Source organism: Microcebus murinus, chromosome 27 (assembly GCF_040939455.1).
Source record: "Microcebus murinus isolate Inina chromosome 27, M.murinus_Inina_mat1.0, whole genome shotgun sequence".
NCBI classification, from domain to species: Eukaryota; Metazoa; Chordata; class Mammalia; order Primates; family Cheirogaleidae; genus Microcebus; species Microcebus murinus.
This window is the reverse complement of record NC_134130.1, coordinates 5,563,944-5,590,763: the sequence shown is the minus strand read 5'-3', so window position 1 is coordinate 5,590,763 and position 26,820 is coordinate 5,563,944. Positions and strand designations below refer to the sequence as shown.

Sequence of the window (26,820 nt, the reverse complement as noted above, 5' to 3'; positions counted from 1 at the left end):
GAGCGGAGGCTTCCTGCTAGTCACACACCCCTGCGTCCCCCCAACCAGCCACGCGGCTGGGTGCTTCAGACTGCCCACCTTCCAGAAGGTTCTGTGGCTGCCCGTAAGAGGGGCTCCCTCTCCCCCACTGTTCTCTGGGGCGGGGCGTCCAGGGTGCGAGCGGCGTCCCTGCCCCCACCCACCCACCGGAACACCCCCCTCCCAGGCCTGGCAAGCACAGAGTTCCGCCAGGCGTCCCCTGGGTGGGGGACAGAACTGTCCTTGCCGAAGGACATCTAGGAGGGGATGGCCCACAGACACGACTGAGATCTGTGATCTGATGCGGCAGCCGCGGGCCAGCCACGTGGCCAGACACAAAGATTACAGACTTTGTACAAAAAAAAAAGTAAAATATCACACAAAATCTTTCATATTGATCCCATTGATTCCAAGGTGAAATGGTTAATATTTTGGCTATATTGTTTTAAACATAGGATCCAATCAACTTCACCTGTTCCCCTCCCTGGTTTCAAAGGGAAATCTAAATCGTGTCTGGGTGTAACGTCACATGCTGGCTCCACAGTTGTAGGGACCGGGGACGGCACGGGGGTGGGATGGTGCTGAGCCCCACCTGGAATCTCATCCCCTGGGCGGCCCCTGGCTCTCCTGACGAATGTCATTTCATTATTATTTTTTTTAGTGACAGGGTCTATCATCCAGGCTGGAGTGCAGTGGCATCATCACAGCTCACTGCAGCCTCCAACTCCTGGGCTCAAGCGATCCTCCTGCCTCGGCCTCCCGAGTAGCTGGGACTACAGGTGTGTGTCACCATGCCCGGCTAATTTTAATTTTTGTAGAGATGGGGTCTTGCTATGTTGCCCAGTCTGCTCTCCAACTCCAGGCCTCCACTGACCTTCCAGTAGGCCTCCCAGAGTTGGTATGTTTTTTACTGGCCTCATCCAGAATGTCAGAGGAGGAAATGCAGCTGCCCGGGAGCTGGGTCGGGTCCCATCGGAGGAGAATTCCACAGGATGAAGCGGGCGGTCACCTGTGACCCCAGCTTCATAGGTCAGGTGTTTAAACAAACCCTGCCCGACACGCTGCTGGCCGGCAGGAGGGTGCAGCAGCCCGGGACACTTGCATGGAGCCAGGTGACTCTCTGGGCTCTGCTCGGGCCTTCAGACTGACCGAGGGCTGCACGAGCCAGAGAAGCCTGGGACTGCACAGGGCTCCCTGCCGGGGCTGGAGGGGTGTCCCCAGGTGGGCAGCCACCTCTGGCCTAAGAGCTGTGCTTGTGGTGACAGCTGGTCCCAGAGGGACCCCAAGCCCGGCTGTCGGGTAAGAGGCCCCCTGGCGACCCCTCACCACCCGCGGAGCCTGTGGCCACCTGTCCTGAGCTGTTCCTGCGCCCCAGGGCCCCCATGTCCTTCCCTCCTTGCAAATGGCAGGGGCCCCGAGGTTTCCAAGACCTGCTCAGACACGCTGTGACCGGCAGCATGAGGCCCCGGACCAGGCGCTGGAGCCGGTAGCGGCCCCCTCCCTGCTCTGAGCGCGCTCCTGGGGCGCTGGCTACCCACAGGGCGGCACCTTCAAACTTCTAGCCATCTTTTTTTTTTTTTTTAATTCTATGAGGCTTTGCCAGAAAACCATGAAGGGACAGAAACCTGGAAGGCTGTTTGCAGAAGACGCCAAGCCCTCTCCTCTCTGGTGTCTGCAGGGAAAAAGCAACACTTGAGACTAGAAGGGTCCCCCTAAGAAGGAAAGGAGAATCCAGGGGTCTCAGGGGACCCCGAGCCGGTCTTCTGTTCAGCCTTCTCCAGAAATACAGGCCGGCCTCCCCTGCAACTTGCCACAGATAAGCATCAGCTCGTTTCTAGTCTTCAGGAAGTATGGGGGGGCTCACAGCCTGAGAGTCCGCAGGGACCCTAGAGACCGCCCAGCCCCTGCCACGTCCAGCCCGGAGGCAGGGCTTCAGGGTCAAGGGCCCTGGGGAAGCCAAGGCGCTGGGCACCCGGACACGACCTCCCCCGGTGTCGTCTGCAGCCCACCGGCTGCACAGTTCAAGGGCTGGAAAGGGTGACGCGGTCTGGTGGCCGCTTCTGATTCGCTGGGCGAGCAGAGGTGAGAGAACCAGCCGCCCGCCCTGCTGCACGCACAGGCCACTTGGGCCTTATCTACGGATCTGCCGCGCTTCCCACCCGGGCAAGCTTGGAAACCCAGCGCTTCCTGTGCGCGGCAGCCGCCGGGGCAGGAGCAGCGGCTTCTGCTCTCTGAAGCTGGGGACCGGGAGGGGTGTGCTGGGGACAGCGGGGCAGTGGGCTCCATCTCCACGCCAGGGCCTCGCCCTGCTCTCCCAGAGGAGCACAGTCGGGGGACAGCCCCCTCGTGAACACCGCCAGCATCTGGGGGCCCACGCCCGTGACGATCGTGAAACCGCCAGCGTCTGGGGGACACCCCCGTGACAGACGGGTCGAGGGCCGCTTTGTCCTCGCCCTCCTGCCCCAGGGCCGCCCTGGAAGCGCCTCCACGCTGGGGCTGGGCGAAGCCCCCCGACATCCCAAAACAAACGGAACAAAGATATGCAATAGGCAGAGACTGTGTTTTCTTTCCCTGTTTTGTTTTTTAAACTTAAGGAAGCAGGTTCTGAGACAACATGAGCAGCGTCACCCGTCCCCAGGGCCCAGAGGCGCCCAGCCGGGCCAGGCAAGAGGAGCCGGCGCCCCGCGTGTGCGTGCCCGGCCGGGCGCTCTCCGAGGGGGCTGGGGCGGGAGGGGTCGGTCTGTCCTGGGCGGGCAGGTCACACGGCGGTGCGCGTGGGGGTGCTGGGCTGGTTTAGCCGCAGGGTCTTACACAGCCAGCCGGCAAAATCCACTTCTTCCACCTCGGACCGCTTGATGAAGGCGTGGTTCTGCAACGCAAGGGGCCGTGAGTGCGGCGGGCCTTGGCGCAAGGGCCCTGCCGGACGGACCAGGCGACAGAGAAACCCCCGGCCCTGGAAGGACACGCTCCACCCAGAGAGGGTGGTGGCATGTCAGAGCCCAGGAGGGTCTCAGGTCCATCCAGGCAGTGGGGACAACATGGTCCCCACAGCCTGGGCTCCAGAGTCAGGGCGAGGTTCTCCCCGTCCCCCGAGCTGTGGACCCTGGGCCAGCATCACTTGGGGGCGGGCGTCCTGGCCCTGCAGGTGCTGAGCAGCGTCCCTGCCCCCACCCACCCCACACCAGGGGCTCCCCCAGTTGTGACAACCACTGACGTCCCCAGACGTTGCCCAGTGTCCCCTGGGGGCAGAACGGCCCGGGTGAGGACACTGGCTCTAGCACGGAGCTCTCTCTGCGACGACCAGCATGTGGCCGCCTGCCCCGGGAGGCTCTGGGCCCTGCAACGAGCCCCGTGCGGCCGGGGGCGGCCCAGGTTTGGGGCGAAGCCCACGTCTTGCTGCGTCCACAGGTTGCGCGGTTACCCAGAGCAACGGCGGGTTTAGGGAGCTGGCCGCGCAGTGAGCTGTGAGCACCCTTCTCTGCACGCACGGCCACCACCACGCCGGTGCTCACTCGCCGGACGGGAATGAGCTCGGGCTTTCTAGAAAACCGGAGGGATGCGGACCCCTCCCACATGGGGCTCGTGTCTGGATTTTCTACTCGGATGGCAGCCGACAGCAACCAGCGGGACACATGGTGTCGGTGCCGCTGACGGGCGTGGGCTCAGAGGGACGGGGTGGCCCAGGCACTGAGGTGGACGCCTGCAGGCCGGCGGCAGCAGCCGCGGGGGCACAGGAGGATGTTGTGCAAAGGTCCTGGGGCGGGGAGGGGCGGGCTGGGAGGAAGAGGGGTGGGCAGGGACGGGAAGGAAGGGGTTCGACCCTGTGGGGCCTGCTGGCCTCGGGAAGCCGTGTGGGGACCCACGGAAGGGCGTGGCACACTTTTAAAAAATGCCACGTTCCGGCAACCCTCAGATGCTCATTTGGTGCCGCTGAACACCTGAGACTGAGGGAGCCTCCGGCTGTGCTGGCACCTGCTTTCTCAGAGGCACGTGGGACAGCGGCCATCTGGGAGGGACAGTGGGGTCTTAAATGGGGTCTCTGCTCTTGCTCAGGCTGGTCTCGGACGCCTGACCTCAAGCGATCCTCCCGCCTCCGCCTCCCAGAGTGCTGGGATGACAGGCGTGAGCCACTGTTCCCGGCGTGAAGGGTGGGAATTTAAAGAAGGAACACCGGGACCACCCCTCCCAGGGGCAGACGCCCCAGCCTGCTGAGGGCGGGTCTGGCCAGGGCGGAAGCACACGGCTGCCCAGAGAGCACCCCCAAGCCCAGGGGCAGGAGGAGCTGGAGGGGAAGGGGGCACACCGCGGACGCTGGAGTACCCCAGGCCCAGTAAGGGACTTGCCTGCCCCGGGTGCGCACACAGGGAAGGTCACCCGCTGTCCCTGGGGACACAGGGACAGTGCCCAGGGGCTGTGAGCCACCGCCGGGCCCTCCCGTGGCCTGAGGGGCAGCAGCCCGCAGCTCGTAGCCCACGGCCGAACCCAAGCAAACACTGCGTGGCCCAGGATCTGGGTGGCCCGGCAGCCCGGGGCCCCTGCTGAGGGCTGGGGGCGCAGAGCCCGTCAGTGGCCCGCGAGCCGCGGCCTCACTCACCATGAGGATCTTTAGGTCGGCTCGTTCCGCCGGGTTCTTGATCAGGCTGCGGGTCCCGGGGGTGCGGGGGCAAAGACACAAGACAGGGCGGTCACTCGGTGGCTCTGGGGCGGCCTGTCTGCGCACCTGTGCTGGCAGCCCGTGCCGGCCCCGGCCGGTGCCCAGCGCACCAGGGGCCTGGCCCTGGGGCTCTCGCGCGTCCTGCCGCTGCGGGACAGGGGCCAGCTCCACCCCTCGGTGTGGGCGCGGGGGGCCAGGGTCTGGGGCAGAAACTGCGGGACAGGGAGGCGGGTGGAGATCCCCCACCTGCCCGACCGGGCAGAAGGTCGCCAGCAACCGCAGCTCGATTTCTAATAAAAACCCCGAGCTTGGGAGTACAAATGTCAAAATGGAACTTTTTCCTTCACAAAAGCAGAACTGTTTAAAGGCAGCGGCCCAAACCACCTCAGGGCTGAATTCGGGTTCTTCGGACACAGAGAAAAGACCCCACATGGACCTAAACGCACACACGGCCTGCCGGAGGGTCGTGCAAAGGGCCTGCGGCACCTTCGCCCACAGAAGCACCACTGCAGCTGGGGGTCACGTAGTGTGGCCCGCGTGCAGCCCAGGAAAGGCGCTCAGGTGTCCCACAAAACCCTGCCATTGGGCCGGGTTCCTGCTGGGCAGGCCCGCCCGCGACCCGGAAGCAACGGCATATCTGGGTCAAGGCCTAGGATTGGGCACCCGCCCCGCCCGCAACCAAGCCCCGAGCCTCACCATTTATTTACAAACTCCTGGAAGTCCGGGGTGAACACGCCGTTGGGCAGCTTGGGAGGAGGCTGTGGGGGAGGAGACACAGAAGGCGGGTCGGGCCTGCGGACGCCACGTGGACCCCTGCCAGCCCTGGCCGCCCCGCCCGTGCCCCCCAGAGCTGCCGCGCCCCCGAGCTCATGCACGGGGATGGCGCCTTAGGGACGCAGGCGCCTTAGGGACGCAGCCGCGAGGAGGGCGGGCGGGCAGGGCTTGCTTTCACTCGACGGACAGGACCAGCCTGCGTCACCTGGCCTGAGAGCGGCCCAGGCTGTGTCAGGAGAGCCACGGTGCGGGCTGCGCCAGCGGCAGTTGTTCCCGGGAGCCGGGCCCAGTGCACACGCCCCGGATGGGGGCGGCCGTGCGGCGGCTGCCGAGGTGCAGGCCGCCTCCCTGGGGTGGGGGACGTGCTCTCTGAGCCTGGGCGTCGCTGCCAGGAGCAGGCAGAGCAGAGTCCCCAGAGCCACCCCGCCCGTTTCTGCCGTGTCAGGGAGCCTGCTCGGAGCTGCTCACCTCCACACCCACCCCAGGCCAGGCCCCGCCCTGCGCCCGGCTCCAAAGGGCCACCAAAGACACGCAGAAGCCCACAGAAGGCCAGGGAGGGGCCCGGCCTGCTGATGGCGCCAACAGGGAGGGCCGCGAGGGCCAGGGCTGCGGCCCCCACCCCTCTGCTCTGCACGACGGGAACGCGCACGCCACCCACTGGCGGGGGGACCACGAGGGTTAACTGAGCGGGACCGTGGCGTGCACTCAGGACAGCGAGGGGCCCCTGCTCCTCCTGGGAGCTCTGTGCCACCTTCCCAGAGACAAGGGCCAGCCGGACCTTCCTTCAAGGGGGGTCGCCGGCGAGCTCAGGCCTGTGGGCTCGGAGACACTTGGAGGAAAGGACGGGGCCACAGAGCTGGGGGTGGCCGGGCTACAGCCACACACGCCCCCCTGGACTGGGGGAGGGGCCGCGGCCGGGATTCTGGCCAAACCCCCTGGGGGGGCAGGACAGCACCTGGCACCCCCTGCTGGTTGTTCTACATCTCCCCGCCCAAATCCACAAACTGTCCAGTTCTCAATGCTCCTCTTTCTGGTAAGGCATTCCTGCGGACCGGCTGGGTCCGGCACCGTGGCACCGTGCGGGGCGGCAGGCACCAACCTCATTCACGATGTAGTCCAGGAGCTCGAAGATGGCCATGGCTGGCCTGCTGTCCACACCGTGACCTGCCGGGAGCACAGAAACAGGGTGAGACAAGGTGGCCTCGTGCCTCCTGGGGGGCAGGGTCTGCGGCACCCTCCTCCCCGAGACAGCGGGCCCAGAGGCAGGGCGCCAGCCGGGACGCAGGCGGCCCCGCTCCTGAGCTCCCTTCCCGCCTGAGCCTCTGGGAGTTTACACACAAGAAAAAGCCAGAAGGAGCACGGGCAGCTTTCGAGAGGCCGCACGTTCGGCATCACGCTGCTCGCGGGCTGTGCCAACGTCATCATGACCCCTGAGCTCCCGCAGGGCGGGGGTAGGATGGCGTCCACGCCGCGGGGAAGGACAGCAGCGTGACCTTGCACAGAGCTACCGGTGGCACCCGTGGCAGCCCCACGTCTGGGACGGGCCGGGGCTGGGGTCGGAAGCCGAACTTGCGCCTTCTGCCCTGTCCCGAATGAAGGGGCCGGCTGGCTGGGCCTCGGGCAGGGAAGGGCCCCGAGGCCACCTGGGACATGGGGCTGGAAGGGGCCACAAACAGGCCGAGGACAAAGACCCGGGAGACTGTCCCTTGGGTGAGCTCAAGTCACCCAAGCAGTCTGATTGCAGGGAAGGGACTGGGTGTAAAATCACTGTTAAAATCTCGACATCAACCCAGTGTCCGTCCACGGGTGAGTGGATCCACACCACATGGTCCCTCCACGCACTGGAATACAACTCAGCCACGAAAAGGGACGAGGCTCTGACACAGGCCACAGCGTGGAGGGACCCTGAGGACATTGTGCTCAGCAAGAGACGCCAGACACGGAAGGACACAGTGTGTGACAGGCAGGTCCACAGAGATAGGACGTGGACTTGTGGGTGCCAGGGGCTGGGGAGGGGCTGTGGAGGTACTGCAGCCCCTGGGGACGGGGTTTCCTTGGGGGTGGTAAGAATAGAGGTCACAGCTGCACAGCAACCAAAATTCACCAAATTATATCCCTTAAATGAGTGAATTACAGAGCACGCAAATTATATTTCAATAAAGTTGTTACAAAACCAACCAACCAGTCTCCTAAATGGTCCTTTGGACTTTAACTCGACCCTCTTCCTGTCGCCCGACTTTAAAAGAACTCGCAGGTGCCCAAGAGCTGTGTCATACGTCTGCCCCCCAAGCTGGCCTTCCCCTCTCGCTGTCCCGGAGGGATCGGAGCGCCCGGCTGGAACATCTCCGGCGGCGAGAGCTCCCGGCTCTCGGGCGCCTACTCTAAGCACTGGATTGTTCTCTGCGAGCCCAGCTGTCCCCCGGGACCCTGTGCCTTCCGCTCCCTCCCAGACGACGCCTTCTGTGTGCCGGGCCGAACCCAGCCAGCCAGCCACCTAAGTAAGGATTTCAGTCATCTCTCCTCAACGTCAGGGCTTCTTGGAAGGCTTAGCAACCACGGCATGCGCTCGCTGCGGGACAGAGGCGGTGGGGACAAGGCTGTCACTGTGCAATTCTTTCTGCATTGCTGTCGGTTTCTGAGCATTTTCGGGATAAAATGTTGGAAAAACCAACCAGGCGTGGCCGCAGGGCCGTGCTGTAGAGCCCTGCAGCTGGCGGCGCCCGGCGCAGCTGCCCTGGACGCAGCAGGTCTGGGCGTTCGCTGCCGCCAGCTCTGTCCCCAGAAACCCCAGGACCGTCTGAGGACTGCTGGCTGCAGCTAGCACCAGCCCGGGGGGACAGGTGGCGCTGACAAGGGCCAGAGGGGAGGCAGCTGCCGTCCCCGGGCAAAGCAGTCCCTGCGGAGGTCACCGCCCGTCCAGACCGAAGTTGCAGACTCAGACCATACCACTGACGGGGCGCCCAGGGGGTCTTGGCCGAGGCGAGATGCTGTGGGGCTCTCCTTCCGCCCCATCGACCATGGGCCGGCCAAATATGGCCTCCAGCTCCTTGGCGTCGGGCGGGGGGATGGGGTACCTTCCGATGGACAGCTCCACCAGGGACAGGCCCATGCTCCAGATGTCGGACTGCACCGAGTAGTGTGTGCCCTGCAACCGCTCCGGCTGTCGAGAGAGGCGGGAAGAAGCCAGGGACGGGGATCGCAGGTGACCCTGGGGCAGTGGGGGACGGGCTTGCCCTGTTCCCAGCTCCGGCCACCCCTTTCTGGGCTGACGAGCGCAGCCATGGCCAGAGCAATTCCACCCCGCGCTCTCCCCCCCTCGTGCGCCCTGCCCACAGCTCCTGGGAGCCCACGGGGCAGGGGCGGCCACGTTCCTAAGACACACACGGTCCTCAGGACCTGCTCCTGTGACCAACTCGGCAGATTCCCGGCCCCCAGTTATGGCCTAAGACACCCAAGAGTCCCCTCTCTCGGTCAGGGAGTCACGGAAGGGCCCAGGTAGGCGCTGCCGCAGACAGAAACCTAAGCGACGAGGGGATCGAATCTGAATTCCCAGTGAGACAACAGAGAGCGGAGCGGATCGGCGGGGCCGCCTGGGCTTCCCGAGCACCTGGGCAGTGGGGCGTGGCTGACCGGAGGGTCACAGGCAGGGAGGGGACGCGGAAACTCACAGACATGTAGGATCGCGTGCCCACGAAGGAGTTGGCCATGGAGTCGATGAGCTGCCCGCTCACCCCGAAGTCGCACAGTTTGATCTCGCCCCTGGAGTTGACCAGGATGTTGGAGGGCTTCACGTCTGCGGACACAGGCCAGGGAGCAGGACGCTCGCCACTCGCCCGACCACCCACCGCCCCTCGACCCCGGGAGGGCCTGGGCCGTGCTTACCTCGGTGCATGATCTGGTGCTTCTCCCGGAGGTACGCCAGGCCCCGGAGCACCTGCGGGTCCGTAGATGGGGGTCAGCGGGACAGTGGCATGGGGGGCTTCTCCCTGACCCGAGTGACCGCAGGGCACAGGACCCACCGGGCAGCCGTCTCAGGTGCGCTAGCTCGCCAGGGCGGGGCACAGTGGCGCCGCCACGAGTAAGCACCAAGGCAGCGATTCCCACACGCCCACCGCAGAGGCAGGCGCCGCTGTGGCCTGGTTCACAGGGGACACAGCTGAGACAGAAGCTAGGACGGTGACCAGGGCCCTGCCAGGGGGGTCTGGTGTGGACGGGGCGGCTGGGCTCAGCGCATTCCCCCGACAGGCACCATCTGCCGGGAGCTGGGGTCCCAGGCCGTGCTGAGAGCCCCCCAGACTGAAAGGTTAAGGGCTCCAGGCCTGTTTCACTGAGCTGCCCCAGGAGGGCAGATTCCAGAAATCAAAGGAGCAACGGTGACTGCGCCGACAGCAGCTCTCTCCTCTGGGTCGCCGGCTGTGCCGAGCACCAGGCTCCCAGCGTCGCACTCCGTCCGACACTCATCCCACGTGTGGGGGCTCACACCCTGCCCTGGCCTCGTCCCCCAGACGCCCCGGCGTCCCCCATCCTGCCCGGATGCCCCTTCAGCGAGCGGCCGGCGCGACCTGCTGGCGCCCTGAGTATGCAGGGCCAGCGGCGGCCCTGCCTCCACGAGGAGGGGCACGTGGGTGGCAGAGTGCGGGGGGGGGGGGGCTGGCCCGGCAGGGACACCCCTCGGAGGGGGACTTACCGCGATGCTGACCTTCCCCAGGATCTCCTCGGGAACCCGCCTGGCCGCTTTCAGCACCTGGTCCAGGGAGCCCCCGTCCTGGGCCACAAGGAAGAGAAGCGGTGGTCAGGCAGGGACAGCGCCCTTCCCCGGGGGCACAGTGAAGCGTCTCGGCGGGGCGGGGGCTAGGAGGCAGAGCCCCTGTGCCCAATCAGGGAGGGGAGGGAACAGCGCCCGGGTGCTGGTGTGTCCCCTTGTCCCCTTCCCAGAACCGGTCGTGTGACCCAGAATTCCTGAGGTCACCGGGGCAGGGGCTCTGCTCCAGTTGTGGCCAAAACCCGGCTGGAGCACACACAGCCAAGGGGCTGGCTTCGCGTGCCCGCCAGGCTCCGTCCTGCGGCGACCCCGGGGTCTGTGCCCAGCAAGCGAGGGGTGGGGCAGCGCCAAGACAGCCGCCAGCGGCACGTGCCTCGCACGTCCAGGTGCCCTCCAGGGGCTTCCTGGCCTCCTTGCTAACTTCGCTTCTGGGCACCTGCCCATCCCACCCCTCCCCCCACCCCAAACTCAGGGCAGGACTGATGGGGCGCCTGAAGGCGTGTGCCCTGCAGGAGTGACACCCAGTGCAGGAAGCAGCGATACCTCGGCCCCTGCCCCTTTATCTTGCCATCTCCCCCGGCTGTGCTGTATGTCCCTTGAAGGATAGTGACACCCCCTTGACACCCGGGTGTGGCCCTGGATGCCCTGAGTGAACCAGGAAGCAGAAATTCACGGCCCTGCCCGAGCCTCCTCGGCAACCAACCTGGAGACCAGAACCCGGGAGTCTCAGGGCTGCCCAAGGCGCCTGCGCAGAGGTGGAAGCTCTCAGACACGCCCAGTGGGCCACGCCCAGGACTGGCGGGGGCGGGGAGGAAAGCAGAACTGAGGCTGGGGAGGCGATGTCAGGGGCTGGGACCTCCCCACCATGCTGCTCCAGGACTCCTGCCCTGGGACACCTTCCGCTTCCCTTGGCAGCAGGAGGCAGGGGAGAGACGCCAGGACTCAGGGAGGCCCGGGTGTCCCCTCTCTGGCCACTTCTCCCAGCCATGCTCAGTGGGAAAATCCGAGGAGAGTTCTAGAAAACCCGACACACTCTGAGGCCTCCAGAGTGCACGTGGGACTCTATCGAGCAGCTGGAGGGACAGACATGCTGGGACAGGGCGGGCGTGGCCGTGGCGGGGAAAGGCCGGGGAACCGCCGGGACCAGGTGTTCCCACCAGCCTGGTCTGGCCAGGGCGCTGCCCGGCCCAGCTTGCGCGCAGGGCGAGATGGGAACTATTCTACTCTTCTCATTTTTCTCTTATCAATCAACCTTACTAGAATTCAAGACAAATTTAACTGTAATCCCTGCTTCCTACCATAGCTACTTGCATTCTCACAGCAGCGATAAACGGTTGGGGAATGAGGACATTGAGAAAGGACACTTCCTGGAGGCGACGGCAGGCCAGGCGCTGCACTTGGAGCTTCGCAACTTAACGCAGAAACCCCTGCAAGGCGGCCAGCAACCCTCTCTGCACAGCAGGCCCGCTCCTCGGCCATGTTCTCCAGGCGGGGCCGTCCTGGGCGCTGCAGGGGGCTGGGCAGTGTCCCCGGCCCCCACCCCCCATGCCAGGGTGGCACCCCAGCCCTGACAACCTAAATGTCCCCTGGCGGGGGCAGAACGGGCCCTGGCTGGGAGCCTCGGGTCTACGGCTTAGGAGACCGAGTGTGGCCGGGCAGGAACTTGCCTGAGTGACAGAGACAGGACGTGGCACAGGAGACACTGCAACGAGCCCTTGCTGACCTCGGATTACACTCTTTGGGCACCACCATACGCATTCATGTTGTGTGCGTTTTACATGTTCTTGAAATTGTACTTTTATCAAGCAGGTAGTGCCCAAGTGCATTTTTCTTATAAAGAATTCACATGGAAATAAATGACCCTCTGACCCCCCAATAGGTTCCTCCCCTAAAATGTCACTCATTTTCTTCTAGATTTTTTTTTTGAAACAGAATCTTGCTCTGTTGCCCAGGCTGGAGTGCAGTGGTGTCATCACAGTTCACTGCAGCCTCCAACTGCTGGGCTCAAGCAATCCTCCTGCCTCAGCCTCCCGAGTAGCTGGAACTACAGACATGTGTATCACGCCTGGCTAATTTTTCTATTTTTTGTATAGATTGGGTTTTGATATGTTGCCCCGGCTGGTCTCGAACTCCTGGCCTCAAGCCATCCCCCTGCCTTGGAATCCCAAAGTGCTGGAATTATAGGCGTGAGCCACCATGCCCAGCCCGAATTTTTTTTTTTATTTTGAGACAGAGTCTCACTTTGTTGCCCAGGCTAGAGTGAGTGCCGTGGCGTCAGCCTAGCTCACAGCAACCTCTAACTCCTGGGCTCAAGCAATCCTCCTGCCTCAGCCTCCCGAGTAGCTGGGACTACAGGCATGTGCCACCATGCCCGGCTAATTTTTTCTATATATGTATTAGTTGGCCAATTAATTTCTTTCTATTTATAGTAGAGACCGGGTCTCGCTCTTGCTCAGGCTGGTTTCGAACTCCTGACCTCGAGCAATCCGCCCGCCTCGGCCTCCCAGAGTGCTAGGATTACAGGCGTGCCAGCCCGAATTTTTTAAAGTTTTTAAAATGTTTATTATTTATTTCAGTACTTGCTTGCTTTATCTTCATTTTTTAAAATTATTTTTAACTGTCATGGGCATATAATAGTTTTGTATGTTCACAGGGTACATGTGATGTTTTGATACAGGCACACAATGTGAATTAGTCACATCGGGGTAACATTTCTTCGTGTTAGGAACACTTCAATTCCACTCTTTTAGTTATAGTACACCCTGACTATACGATTATAGTTGCCCTGTTGTGCTACCTAATATTGTTCATTCTAACTAACCGTATTTGCGCACCCATTAATCACCCCCAGCTTACCCTCATTCCTGCCTTTGGTGACTGTCATTCTACTCTCGGTCTCTATGAGATCCATCTTTTTTTTTTTTTTTTTGAGACAGAGTCTCACTCTGTTGCCCAGGCTAGAGTGCTGTGGTGTCAGCCTAGCTCACAGCAACCTCCAACTCCTGGGCTCAAGTGATCCTCCTGCCTCAGCCTCCCGAGTAGCTGGGACTATAGGCATGCGCCACCATGCTCGGTTAATTTTTTTCTATTTTTAGTTGTCTGGCTAATTTCTTTCTATTTTTAGTAGAGATGGGGGTCCTGCTCTTGCTCAGGCTGGTCTCAAACTCCTGAGCTCAGGCAATCCGCCCGCCTCGGCCTCCCGGAGTGCTACGATTACAGGCGTGAGCCACCGCGCCCGGCTGAGATCCAATGTTTTTAATATTTAGCGCCCACGTGAGTGAGACCAGGTGAGACTTGTCTTTCTGTGCCTGGCGCATTTCCCGTCACATGACATCCTCCACTTCCACCCACGCGGCTGCGATGGCAGGGTTTCATACCTTTTTGTGGCTATATAATAATCCACATGTGTATGCACCACAATCTCTGCATCCACCTAGCCGTGGACGCTCGTGGCGATTCCGAATCTTAGCTACTGTGAATAGTGCTACAATAAACACGGAGTGCAGATGTCTTCATTTCATCCGCAAACAAGGACAATTTGACGTATTTCTCTCCAACCTGGAGGCCCTTTCTTTCTTTCTCTTACTCGATCACTCAAGGCAAGACTCCCAGTGCTATGCTGAGTAACAGTGGCGACAGTGGGTACCCTTTCTCCTGCCAGATCTTAGAGGACAGGCTTTCAGTTCCCCCCACTCGGTGTGACACTCGCTGTGGGCTTGTCATATATTCCTTTTATCACCCACATTTATTTTTAAATCATAGACCCTATCAATAGAAATCGTGGGCGTGTGGACCACAGCTGAACACGCCTTTTTACTTGCTCGCTGTCTACACAGCCCACTGTCCCCAGGTTGTTATAAAAGCAAGGTGGAGCCAGGTGTGGTGGCTCACATTTGCAATCCCAGCACTTTGGGAGGCTGAGGCAGGAGGATCACTTTAGGCCAGGAGTTCAAGATCAGCCTGGGCAACATAGAGAGACCCCATCTCTACAAAAAAATTAAAAAACAACAACAACAAAAAAGGCGAGGCAAAGAACTTGAACTCAGAGTTGTAAAGAGTGAGCCCGACAGGCGGGGCCAGGATGGCTCCCGCCTCCCTCCCGCACATGGGGAGCTCAGAGCCCACCGGGTGGGTGCGGCTCTGGGAAGCACATCTCAGAACTCCCCGAGAACAAAAGGCTCCCCCTTTCCTGCGTGGGAGAGAGGAGGCCTAAGAGCTAACCCCATGGTGTTATTAGGGGAGTCGGCGGCGGAGCTCCTGAGCAGGGGGATGGGAAGGGGAAGGGCGCCACAGCACAGAGGGGACAGAGAGGGGCCACGTCAGACCACAAAGCGCTTCCTCACTCTCAGATCGTCGCCCTTGATTCTCACCCGCACCATGACTCTGCGAGGCAGGCAGACACACTCCTCCCAGGTGAGAAAGGGGCCGGCGGTTCGCATCACACGGCAGAGAGGGGCCCTGCTGAAATCCGTTTCCTGTCTTTCTTACAAAACTGTCAAAGAAGACAGCTCATTTCTAGGGCGGAACCGGGCGGCGTGCCGGAGGCCTCGTCGCAGCCTGGTTTTGCAAGGGAGGCCTGCCCGGGTGGTCTGGTACCTGGCGGGAGGCCCTGGGCCCTGACCACTTCTGCTTTCCCTACGCTCCGTCCCACCCACTCCTGGGCTTCAAAACCAGAGTGTCTGAACAAGGGGCACGTCGGAATCCACGTGGCAGTGCCGTGCTCCGCCCTGGACACCGTGACCCGTGGGTCTGAGCCGGGCCAGGCACGGCTGCCCTGGAGAGAGCTTGGGTTGCCACGTCTTCTGAGCAGGGTGATTTGGAAACCGATCCCGTGTTGGTGGCACGTACCCATGAAGCCAGCAAGGCCACTACAGGCTCCCCCCCACAGGCGCACCTGCTCCTGTGCACAACACCCAGTGCAGCGTGACTCGAGACGGGGCAGGGGCTGGACGCGAGCTAAGCGTCCCCAGCGAGGGAGCGTTTAATAGTTCCCAAGTTCCCACGCTGGTCCACACGGCCAGAGCTGGACAAGGTGGCACCTGTAGTCCCAGCTGCTCAGGAGGCTGAGGTAAGAGGATCACTTGAACCCAGGAGTTCGAGACCAGCCTGGGCCACATAGGGAGAGCCCCCCTCCAAACAAACAAACAAACAAACAAACATAAAACCCCCAAATGCATCTATAGACACCGATGCTTGCCTGGGCATCGAGCGGCCCCAGAACGACCCCCTGGAGACTGGGGTGTTGTGGCCTCTGAGGACAAGGGCTTCGAGGATCCAGGTGGGAGACTTTTCCCCGACGGCCCGTCCCAAGCCGGGGCTCCCGGCGCCGGCACTCACCATGTGCTCCATGCAGATGCTGATCTCGCCGTCGCTGTAGAAGGCGCCGTAGAAGCCCACGATGTAGGGCGAGTTGCACTCGTGCAGCACCTGCAGCTCGCGGATGATCTGGTTCCGGATGGCCGGCTTGATCTCCAGGTGGATCAGCTGCAGGGGACAGACGCCAAGACCAGGCCACTTAGGGTGCCAGAAAACCAGGGCGGGGTTGGCGGGGGGTGGGGGTGTTTTGGCCGTTTGCCCTGGAGGCGTCCACAGCAGCGTTCAACACCAGCTGGGCCACCTGGGGGTCCCACTCCGAGGTGTCTGCCTCATACACCTTACAAAAGGATACACTATTTGGTACGTGAATGACATCCCGATAAATCTGTTAAAAATACGCTGACTGAGCAGACGCGTCCAGTGGTCCAGTGGTCACACGAGGAACCACGCCTCGAGGATGGCGCCCCCACGTCACACTTCCACAGAGCACAGCCTCCGCAGGGCCCAGACCGGGGACACCCCCTTGGAGGGAGCCATGACGCCACCTCTGCCCTTCTCTCAGCCAAGGTGGGTCTACCTGGGGCCCCTCCCCGTCCCACGCTGAGCTCGGCGGGCAGGGAAGGGCCCGAGGTCACACCGGGGGTCTGGCTCCCCTTCCACTCAAGTCCACGGCCACAGAGGAAATCGTCACCGATCTATCCCAACGCTTCAACCGGCGAGAGGAGGACACTGGACCCTCCCGAGAGAAGCAGAGAAGACACCGGAAAACCACTCGAGCAGCCCCGCACACACTGGCCGCGAGGAGGAGCCCCAGGCCCCGGGAGGGTCCAGCTAACACAAGGCTTCCCAGTAAGACAAGAAAAGACTGGACATCCACACGTGGGTCGGGGGCGGAGCCGGGCGGTGGTGCCTGGAAAGGAACGTCATGGATCCAACAAACCCTCGGGCGGAGAGTCGCTCACAGGCCGGGCCGGTGGCTGAGGGAAACTGAGGACTGCTTGGAGGACACAAGCGGTCCGGAGGGAAGAGAAACAGGTAAGACAACGCCGATGGGGCAGAAGTGCCATCAAGGGGAATTGATCCGGGCGCTCAGGGAACAGCAGAGATATAAGATGACATCGGGGCTGGGCCTCCAAGGAAGGGCTGGAGTCGCCACGAGGCCGAGGCAGGGGAGGGCGCTGCGGGTACAGGGACAAAGGGCTGCCTGTTGGCGGGCAGGAAGGCGTGACGGAGCGTGCGCGCTCTTGGGGCGTGTGGGGGAGAGTCCCCCGCTTGCAGCACCTGAGACCTTGGGGACCACGGCAGGTCCCAGAGGTGTGTGCCCAGCGCCCGCCTTTCCCCAGACAACGCCCCTGCCCACCGGCCTGCAGCCCCCTGCTCTGACTGCCCTCTGCTTCTCGCCTGCCCAGTCGGGCTCTCTGGGGCCCCTGGACACTCACTCCCACTGTGGGGGCCTCAGCAGGATGGACGGTCACCCTGGAACCCCAGCACGCGCCCTCCTGCAGTGGGACCACATCCGAGAGGCAACGATCATGTTTCTAGGGAGCCCAATACTGAAGCTCAGACTCTTTCTTTATGTGTTTTTTTTTTTTTTTTTGAGACAGAGTCTCACTGTGTTGCCCAGGCTAGAGTGAGTGCCGTGGCGTCAGCCTGGCTCACAGCAACCTCAATCTCCGGGGCTCAGCGATCCTACTGCCTCAGCCTCCCGAGTAGCTGGGACTACAGGCATGCGCCACCATGCCCGGCTAATTTTTTGTATATATATTTTTAGTTGGTCAAAAAATTTATTTCTATTTTTGGTAGAGACAGGGTCTCGCTCAGGCTGGTTTCGAACTCCTGACCTCGAGCAATCCGCCCGCCTCGGCCTCCCAAAGTGCTAGGATTACAGGCGTGAGCCACCGCGCCCGGCCTCTTTATGTGTTTTTTAGGTTGTTTTTTTTTGAGACAGGGGTCTCGCTCTGTCACCCAGGCTGGAGTGCAATGTCATCATCACAGCTCACTGCAGCCTCCGATTCCCAGGCTCAAGCGATCCTCTGGTCTTGGCTTCCTGAGTAGCTGGGACTACAGGCGAGCGCCATGGCTTCCAGCTAATTCTTCTGTTTTTTGTAGAGATGAGGGTCTTACTATGTTGCCCAGGCTGGTCTCAAACTCCCAGCCTCAAGTGATCCTCCTGCCTTGGCCTTCCAGAGCGCAGGGACTACAGGTGTGAGCCACCACGCCCAGCCCTGATCTCACTTTTAATGGCTCCGTACCATCTGGGGCCCGTCAAGCAAGCTTTCCCGGGAAGCCAGCACTGAGGGCGTACAGAGGGAAAGGAAGGAAGAGGGACAGAGGCGGGCGGGAGTGTCTCAGAGCACCTGTGTGTTTGCAGTTGGCCCACAACCACGCTGGGGACGGGCGTGACTGCCCCATCCCGCTGACTGTGCAATTCAGGTTCAGAGACGTTCCCAGCGGCACGCGGCTGGGAAGCCAGGGCTGGGTGGGCCTCACGGGTGCCAAGGCCCACGCTCTCTCCACGACACCACTGCCGGGCCGTGCGGGCCCTGACAGCGACGACACAGGCGCGGTGGTGGGCGTTCAGAGCACGCACCAGGCCGCTGGGAGTCGGAGGTAGTTTCCCCGGAGGAATGAAGAACTCGAGGCAGGAATGCGGCTGGGGACACACACGAGGACGGCAGGAGAAAGGGCCTGACCGGGCACCGGCAGGACACGGGAGGGAGGGAGGGAGCACGCTGCCACCCCACAGGCCTGGGTCTAGAATGATCTCGGCAGCATCCTAAGTCTCGGGTCACAAGCTGACGGCTTATAAACCGGCTCTGCCCGGCAGGTATGTGCGGCCTGCACGCTGTCGCTAAACGTCTGAACTAGTTGTAAGGAATCAGGGGGGCCAGCCGGGGCCTGCGACCCTGCCTGGCCACACCCACTGCGCCGGCCAGGAGGCGCCCTCTTTTAAGGCTATAATTTGAGCAGGTGACCCCCGACCTGCCTACTGCTCATGGTGTGGGCCCCGCAGGTGCCCGGAAGGGTCTGTTTCCACCTTGCCCAGCATGTGACGAGGCTCTGACCACTCGAGAGATGGCAGCTTTCAGCCCAACGTGGCCCTGGCCCGTCACGGGACCACCATTCTAGAATGATCTAGGGTGGTGCAGAGGAAGACAAACACAAAGCCAAAACCATGGCTCTGCCACAAGTACAGGGAACTCGGAGAACCCCACATGCGTGACAAACTCTTCTCGGCCCAGCGGCTTTGCCCGTGGCTGTAGGATGAGGCTGGAGGAGCCGCGCTCGAGTGGAGAAGACATTACTAGAAATCGAGAGACTGGCTTCCGCAAGCCTCCCAGGACCGGCCTCTTTGCTTTTCGGACCCGCGTCACGCTGGTCGGGATGATCCCAGCTCTCCAAGGGCTGCCGGCCACAGGGCGGGGTCTGTGTGGGCCTCAGGGGGGCAGGGGGCGCCGTCCTTGGAGATCCTTGCTCGCTGGCAAGTCCTTACAACTCTGCCCGAAATTCACACCCCCTTCCAGCGGAATTCAGAACTCCCCAGCACAGCGGACCATGGACTGAGGCTGCTGTGTCTCAAATGCCTCGCTGTCACTTCAGTTTTCCTATCCGTGCCCTTCCACCCAGGAAAGGCAAGCAGACTGGCATTCCAGGTGGATTAAAAGGAGCCCTGATGCCGAAGGCTGGCCAAGGGCTCTCAGCCCGTCAGAGAGTCACAGCCCTGACCCCCCGATGGCAGCCAGGCAGACAAACTTCACGGTCAATGTAACCTCTCCCAATCCCAATTTTTAGGGCAAGTTAAAAAATACAAAACTAATTTGAAAGAATGCCAGAAGCACAGCAAGTTGTAAAAATAGTGCCGAGAGTCCTGGGCACCCTTTACCCAGCTTCCCCAAAGGTGACATCTTACGTGACCAAAGGACAGAGTCAACCCCAGGAACTGACATGGGGACAACACCGCTCAGCAGACCACAGGACTTACCCGGCCACGCCCCCGTGGTGGCAACGCCTGAGCTCACTCCCCAGCCTGCGACAGCACAGCGCTGCACACGAACCCCACGCCCTTCGGCGGGGACGCCGTGCCGCGGGGAGGTACCGGGCTCACGTTCACTACGCGGGCCGCTGGGGACCACTGGGGAGGCTCCATGGCTGCTGAGAGCCCGCGGTGCCCAACACAGGCGTGATCCAGCGCTCTGCTCTCAGGCTGCCCATCGCCGCCCGGACCCGGCTCTGCCCTTTCCCTCCCCGTGCTGCGCGAAGGGAGCCTGCGGTTCCCACGCTGCTCTGGTTCTGAAAAGGCTGCCTGCAGTCAGGGGACAGAAATAGAATGTCCCCGGCTGCAGATTTCGGGAGGGAGGGAGGGAGGCGAGAAGAAATAGCTGCAGAGCTGACTCCCGGCAGGAACGGAGCGCGCTCTCGGGGAGGCAGGGCCGGCGCTGACCCGCCCGGCCAGGGCGCTCGGTCTCTGAGAACACCGTGTACCAACGCGCGGCAGGGAGGGCTTCCAGGAGGAGGCAGTTTCCTACGTCTGCAGGCACCCACCTGAGGAGGTGAACAACCTGGCGACACAAAGCCCCCTGCCTACGAGTTCAGGGGACACCAGCCCTTTCTCATCTCGACTCCCAGCGTCTCCTGGTGACTATTCTCAAATGCGTAGCACGGAGGCCGCGTCACGGCCCAGGAGCTCAGCACGAGTGAGCTCAGGCCTGTCGGCAGCAGGGTCTGCGGTGGTGTGATGGCCACCTTTATGTATCTGCCTAGGGAGCCCACGGCGCCCAGCTGGTTGTCAAACACCAGTCTAGGTGTGCCAGGCAGGTACTTTGTTTGGATGTGATTCACATTTGAATCGGGAAACCCTTTAGCTGTGCACCTGTGGTCGCAGCCACTCGGGAGGCTGAGGCGGGAGGATCGCTTGAGCCCAGGAGCTGGAGGCTGCAGTGAGCTGTGACCATGACCACTGCACTCTAGCCTGGGCGACAGAGCAAGACTCTATCTCTTTAAGTCAATCCATTAGGAGACTCTGAGTAAAGCAGGTGACCCTCTGCGATGTGGGTGGGCCACATTCACTCTGAGGTCTCAGGAGGAAGAGGGAATTCTGCCTCTAGCCGGCTCTGGGACCTTCCCCGGGGCTCCGGCCTGCCCTACACATTTCAGACCTGCAGCTCCACAATTGCACGAGCCAGTTCCTTCAAATAAATCTCTCGCTCTACCTGGGCAGTTGTTCTCACTCAACAATGGGGATTGTCTTGAGAAAACGGTCCTTAGGCAGTTCTGTCACTGCTCGAATGTCACAGTGTAAACTCGTGCAAACCAATGGGACGGCCTGCTACACGCCAGCTCCTCGGCCACCAACCTGAGCAGCCTGGTCCCAGGCTCAATGCCACGGGCAGCTGCAGCACAGCGCTAAGTGTTTGTGCATCTGCACATAAAAAAATGTAGAAGGCCGGGCGCGGTGGCTCACGCCTGTAATCCTAGCACTCTGGGAGGCCAAGGCGGGCAGATTGCTCAAGGTCAGGAGTTTGAAACCAGCCTGAGCAAGAGCGAGACCCTGTCTCTACTAAAAATACAAAGAAATTAATTGACCAACTAAAAGAATACAGAAAAAATTAGCCGGGCATGGTGGCGCATGCCTGTAGTCCCAGCTACTCAGAAGGCTGAGACAGGAGCGCCTGAGCCCAGGAGTGTGAGGTTGCTGTGAGCTAGGCTGATGCCATAGCACTCTAGCCTGGGCAACAGAATGAGACTCTGTCTCAAAAAAAAAAAAAAAGAAAATAAAAAGAAAAACATAAAAAAGGCACAGCAAAAACACGGTACTATCATCTATGGGACCACTGGCCCGTCCCGGATGGAAATGATGTTAGGGGCATGACTGATTGGACACACACACACACACACACACACACACACACACCCTGTATTGGTTCTGTTTCTCTGTAGAACCCTGACCAACAGACTAATATTCCTGAAAACTCCGCACGTGACCTTTCCCCAGCCAGCCTTAAGCAGTCCAGGACGTTCCTGTGAACGTGCGTTTTAAACGTCCTTGGAGGCGGGGGCCAGCATCGCAGGAGCACTGCACGCAGCCAGTGTGGACAGGTAGCACTGCTCGCCCCGCCCAGAGCTGGGCTCCTTCTGGGCCCAGGAGCCCGTCAGCGAGCAGGGGCCCCGCCACCCTCCCAAGCTCTCTGCTGTGTCCGGGCACCTGTCCTCGCCACGCACGGACTGCAGAGGAAGGGGACAGCCCCCCCCCCGCCACTTACCTTTCTGGCCATGATGAGGCCCGAAGGCCTGTGCTGCACCTTGGTGACCACCCCGCCGTTGCCCGCGCCCAGCTCCGAGATCCGTTCGAAGTCGTCGTCCTTGAGCTCCCCGACCTTGGCCTTCTGGGTGAGGAAGGCTTCCAGACGCTTCTTCTGCTGCTCGTCCAGTTCTAGCTCCTCGAGCTTCTTCTGCAGGTCCGCCAGGTTCGCTCTGCGGGGACCCCGAGGGCGAGGATGAGAAGAGAGCGTGTGACTAACCGAGAGGTCACTCCGCCACAGGGCGAGGCGCCCCGGGCCCTGGCAGGACTCATCGAGTGCAGGCAGACAGGATCCTGCACCCCAGGGGCTGATGGCGCCACAGGAAAGAGGGTATGTGCCTCTGTCCCCTGCCCTCAGACACACCACTGACCAGAACCAGGAACTGAGGACACCGTCTGGACCCCAGATCACAAAGGCTGGGAGATCTCCGGATCTTAAGCGCAAGCCACAGCTCGGAGGACCCAGGAGGCCTCCCTCCCAAGGAAGAACTCGAGCCACACCAGGAGGCCATGGGAGAACCGGGGGACTGGGCAAGTGAAGCCCAAGGCAGGAATTCTGTCTTTGCCGAAGATGGAGGATCAGGTGTTCTGAGTGGCCTCCAAGCCAACAACCAGAACCAACAGGTGGGACAAGTTACAGCGTAGAAGCTGCATCACACACACATTTAATTTATGTGAATTAAACACACTGACACTGGAGGGGGAGAAGAGGAGGGACAGAATTTAAATAGTGCAACCCATTCCAGGGCATTCCATGCAACCAGAGCACTCTTGTTATTATATCCTGCACATTACTGTAAACATTATATATTTATACAGGTACACAGTTCCTGAACTTCGGCTATTAAAAAACCAACCATGGGCCAGGCGTGATGGCTCACACCTGTAATCCGAACACTTTGGGAGGCTGAGGTGGGAGGATCACTTGAGCCTAGGAGTTCAAAACCAGCCTGAACAACATAGCAAGACCCCATCTCTTAAAAAAAAAAAAAAAATAGCTAGGTGTGGTGGTTCGTGCCTGTAGTCCCAGCTACTCAGGAGGCTGAGGTGGGAAGACTGCTGAGTGCAGGAATTGGAGGTTGCAGTGAGCTATGATGAAGCCACTGCACTCCAGCCCAGGCAAGAGAGCAAGAACCTGTTTCAAGAAAGAAAACAAAAAACAAACAAAAAAACCCTGACCACGTACACTGCAATTTATTGAGTGATTCACCGAATTTTCAAAGGCAATTTTGACAGTAAACTGTTTTCACAAATGCCTTGACTTCGAACCAGGTCCTGGAGTAAAAGCAGCTCCGGGTAAAAGGCAGACACTTCAGCTCGACACACGCAATGACTGACCCAGCGCTTCAGCCCGACACACGCAATGACTGACCCAGCGCTTCAGCCCGACACACGCAATGACTGACCCAGCGCTGTCCGGAGACACAGGATGTCAGCCACGTGTGCAGCTTCAACGTTTCTAGTGTCCGTGTTAAGAAAGGAAAACAGGTGAAATTAACTTAATAGCACAACTGATTTCACCCATTAGAAATATTATCATTTTCCATGTACGATCAATATAAAAATTAGCGGTGTACAGTTTTTGCATGCCTTTGAAGTCTGTAACGTGCATGTTGTGCTCAGAGCCCTCGTGAATTTGGAGAAGCCGCGTTTGAAGTGCTGGCTGCGCTCGGGCGACGGGACCAGACAGTGGGGCTCTACGAGTCTCTCGGGGACAATGGCCCGCCTCCAGTGGGCCTCGGCCACCGATTCTAGAAGCTGCTAGGGCCACAGACTGCATAACATCCCAGCAGGAAACTTCCAGTCCTGAAGTTCAACCACTGCTAGCCTAGAACTCACAGATGTGTGAGCCCAGGGGCACCGAAGCCAGAATCGGGGTGACCGGATGCTCGGTGATGTCGCCAGAGCTGGAGTCTCATCTCATCCTCACCAGCGCCCCGGGAGGCAAGTCTCGGGTGGCCCCGGCCCAGGCAGGAGGGGGCAGACTGGCAGGGTTTAAGTAACTTGCCTGAAGTCACGACACAACACAAGTGAGTGGCAATGCTCACGCCCTGCGGGTGTAGCAGGTGCTCACTGAACACCTGCTGAACGAGGACCCGGATGAAGAAGTGACGCAGGAGAGAAGGCAGGGAACGCATGGGAGTGAGTGACTGGATAGGGCTGTTCACTGCAGGGGTGAAGAGGCGGCTTCTAAGGCCAGCCTTGCAAGCGCTCCAGTACTGCCTGAGACGTTGAAAATGCATTCTGGAGCTGGCTGATTAATCCATCTTAAATTTAGCAGCAATTCAATTGTGGTCATATTTAAAAAAAAAAAAAAAAAAAGAACCAACCCTGGAATCCCTACGGCTGGCTTCCGCCACTGGGGGAATTCATCAATGTACAGAAATCAGACACCACATAAAAGACGTGAACGTGAAGAAAGGGCTGTCTTATAAGAATAAGGAACTCGTCCTCACATCTGGCTGTGGCGATATTAACTCGCGCACATATGCATTAAGTCTGCTTCTGCCAGGCACGGTGGCTCACGCCTGTAATCCCAACACTTTGAGAGGCCGAGGCAGGAGGATTGCTTAGGCCAGGAGTTCAAGACCAGCCTGGGCAACATAGCAAAGCCCCGTCTCTACAAAACAATGTTTAAGAAAATTAGCCACGAGTGATGGCACCTGGAGTCCCAGCTACTCGGGAGGCCGAGGCAGGAGGATCATTTGAGCCCAGGAGTTCCAGGCTGCAGTGAGCTATGATGACACCACTGCACTCCAGCCTAGGTGACAGAGTGAGACCCTGTCTCTAACAACAACAAAGTCTCTTCTTCAGCTTTTTCATCCGGGTCATAGAAGGCCAAGCCCTGAGCAGGTGAGCCCAACATACATGGCATAAGCCCAGCGCGCCTGGCTCTCACAGAGTCACACAACAAACGGACCTCACCTGGGGCCCCGGGGACCGTCCTGCCCCACTCCAGCGTGGAGAACAGGAACACAGGGGTACGGAGGCCTGACCACACAGGTGTGTGCCCCCAACACCCAGAGTCACCTCCTTGCTCCTGCACCACACAATTCTTCCACGGCGACACCCACTACTCGGGAACGCCCCTTTGACCCCTTCCCTGGCTTCTCGGGAGGCCCCCACATTCTCCTCCTGCGCTCAGTCTCCTCAAACCTTCCACACTCAGCCAGCCCCGCCTGCCAGGGGCTTTTCTGGTCCATTTGCTTCTAGAATCTGCTCATTGGCTTTCGGGAGTCCCCGCAGGCCCCTCTATATGCCAGCCCCTCCGAATCCCCCTTGCTCCTGCTTCCCAGCCTTCCTACCCCGCTCCCCGGCTTCAGGGCACCCCACACACCCCACCTCCGCCAGCAATGGGCAGTGAGACCTTCTCCTGGTGTTTCTGAGGCTCCCATCCCCCACTGCCCCCCAGAGACACCCCACCCCAGCTTGGCCCCTGGGACACCCTCCTCATCCCCCACCTTACTACTCAGGGACTCACTTGACCCTACCCTAGCCCCACAGGGACCGCCCGCCAGAAGACCCCTCAATCTGTCCTGACCACCCAGGAACTCCCCTTACCACCTCCTCCCCCCAGAGGCATCCCTTGGACCTCACTATTCAGGAGGCCCCTCACCAGTCCTGCCCCCCACAGCACCTCCCCACCCATCCTCTCCTCTCAGGGAACCCCCCAATCTCACAACTCCAAGGCCCTAACCCTAACCCCTAATCCTGACAATACACTCATCTTCTCTCTGCAAGGACCTCTCCTAGGCCTCATCTCACTACTTAGGAACCCCAAACCCCATCTTTTTTCTCAAAGAGACGTCCCAGCCCTGATCTCATTACTCAGAGATTCCCCCCCATCACCCTAATTTTGCTATTTAAGGTCCCCAAACCCTGTCTGTTCCTGTAGGGGCCTCCTCTTGGCCTAATTTCATTATTCAGGGACCCTCACCTCATCTTCTCCTTCCATGGACCTCCCTTCAGCCCAATCTCAGTACTCAGGGACCCCTCACTCTGTCCTCTCCTCTTAGGGACCCCCATCACCCTGATTTCGCTACTTAGGGATCCCACACCCTGACTTCTCCCATCAGGTGCCTCCCCTCTGCACATCTCACTACTCAGGGACCCCTCACTCTGTCCTCTCCTCTTAGGGACCCCCATCACCCTGATCTCGCTACTTAGGGACCCCACACCCCGACTTCTCCCATCAGGTGCCTCCCCTCTGCACATCTCACTACTCAGGGACCCCTCACTCTGTCCTCTCCTCTTAGGGACCCCCATCACCCTGATCTCGCTACTTAGGGACCCCACACCCCGACTTCTCCCATCAGTGCCTCCCCTCTGCACATCTCACTACTCAGGGTCCCCTCACTCTGTCCTCTCCTCTTAGGGACCCCCCATCACCCTGATCTCGCTACTGGGGACCCCACACCCCGACTTCTCCCATCAGTGCCTCCCCTCTGCACATCTCACTACTCAGGGACCCCTCACTCTGTCCTCTCCTCTTAGGGACCCCCCCATCACCCTGATCTCGCTACTGGGGACCCCACACCCCGTCTTCTCCCCGCAGGGACCGCCCCTCGGCCCCACAGCACCACTCAGGGACCCTCCCCCTTCCACACCCGGCCGACCCCCGCCGACCCCGGCACTCACTCGGAGGCACCCTCGCTGGTGGGGGACGGGCCCTCGGCGATGGCGGGGTTGATGGTGAGCGCCGGCAGCACCGGCTTCCTCCGGGCCAGCATCGGGGCTCCGCGGGCCGGCGGCGGCGGCGCCTCTAGCCGGGGCCCATAGGGGGCGGGCCGGGAGCGGGCGGCGCCGACGCGAGCCCGGGGCTGCGGCCGGGGCCTAGGCCGGCGCCCGGGCGGCCAAGGGCGGGCGGCGCCGCGGGCCGGGGCCGAGGGGTGCCGAGGGACGCCGGGGCTGAGGCTGAGGAGCCGCTGCCGCCGAGGCCCAGGCAAGGCTGACGCTGCAGCCGGAGTCTCGGAGGCCGAGGGCGGGGAAGGGGCAGCC

At 60.9% G+C, this 26,820-nt stretch overlaps 1 protein-coding gene across 3 annotated transcripts; it reads right to left on the bottom strand.

Moving 5' to 3' along the window:
* Positions 1–2,575: 2,575 nt before the first annotated feature.
* On the bottom strand, positions 2,576–26,820 carry MAP2K2 (mitogen-activated protein kinase kinase 2). Of its 3 annotated transcripts, XM_012769288.3 has the most exons (11): positions 26,461–26,820; positions 21,785–21,995; positions 15,546–15,692; positions 10,134–10,211; positions 9,329–9,380; positions 9,115–9,239; positions 8,393–8,606; positions 6,546–6,610; positions 5,369–5,430; positions 4,613–4,658; positions 2,576–2,887 (listed from the first exon to the last, which is right to left on the bottom strand). In XM_012769288.3, the coding sequence occupies exons 1-11, from the start codon at positions 26,550–26,552 to the stop codon at positions 2,777–2,779; spliced, it is 1,203 nt and encodes a 400-aa protein (XP_012624742.2). In that variant the 5' UTR covers positions 26,553–26,820; the 3' UTR covers positions 2,576–2,776. The 3 variants fall into 3 exon arrangements, with proteins under 3 accessions (XP_012624742.2, XP_075854440.1, XP_075854441.1); XM_075998325.1 differs by lacking the exons at positions 15,546–15,692; positions 21,785–21,995; positions 26,461–26,820 and adding an exon at positions 10,912–10,945; XM_075998326.1 differs by lacking the exons at positions 15,546–15,692; positions 21,785–21,995; positions 26,461–26,820 and adding an exon at positions 10,752–10,775.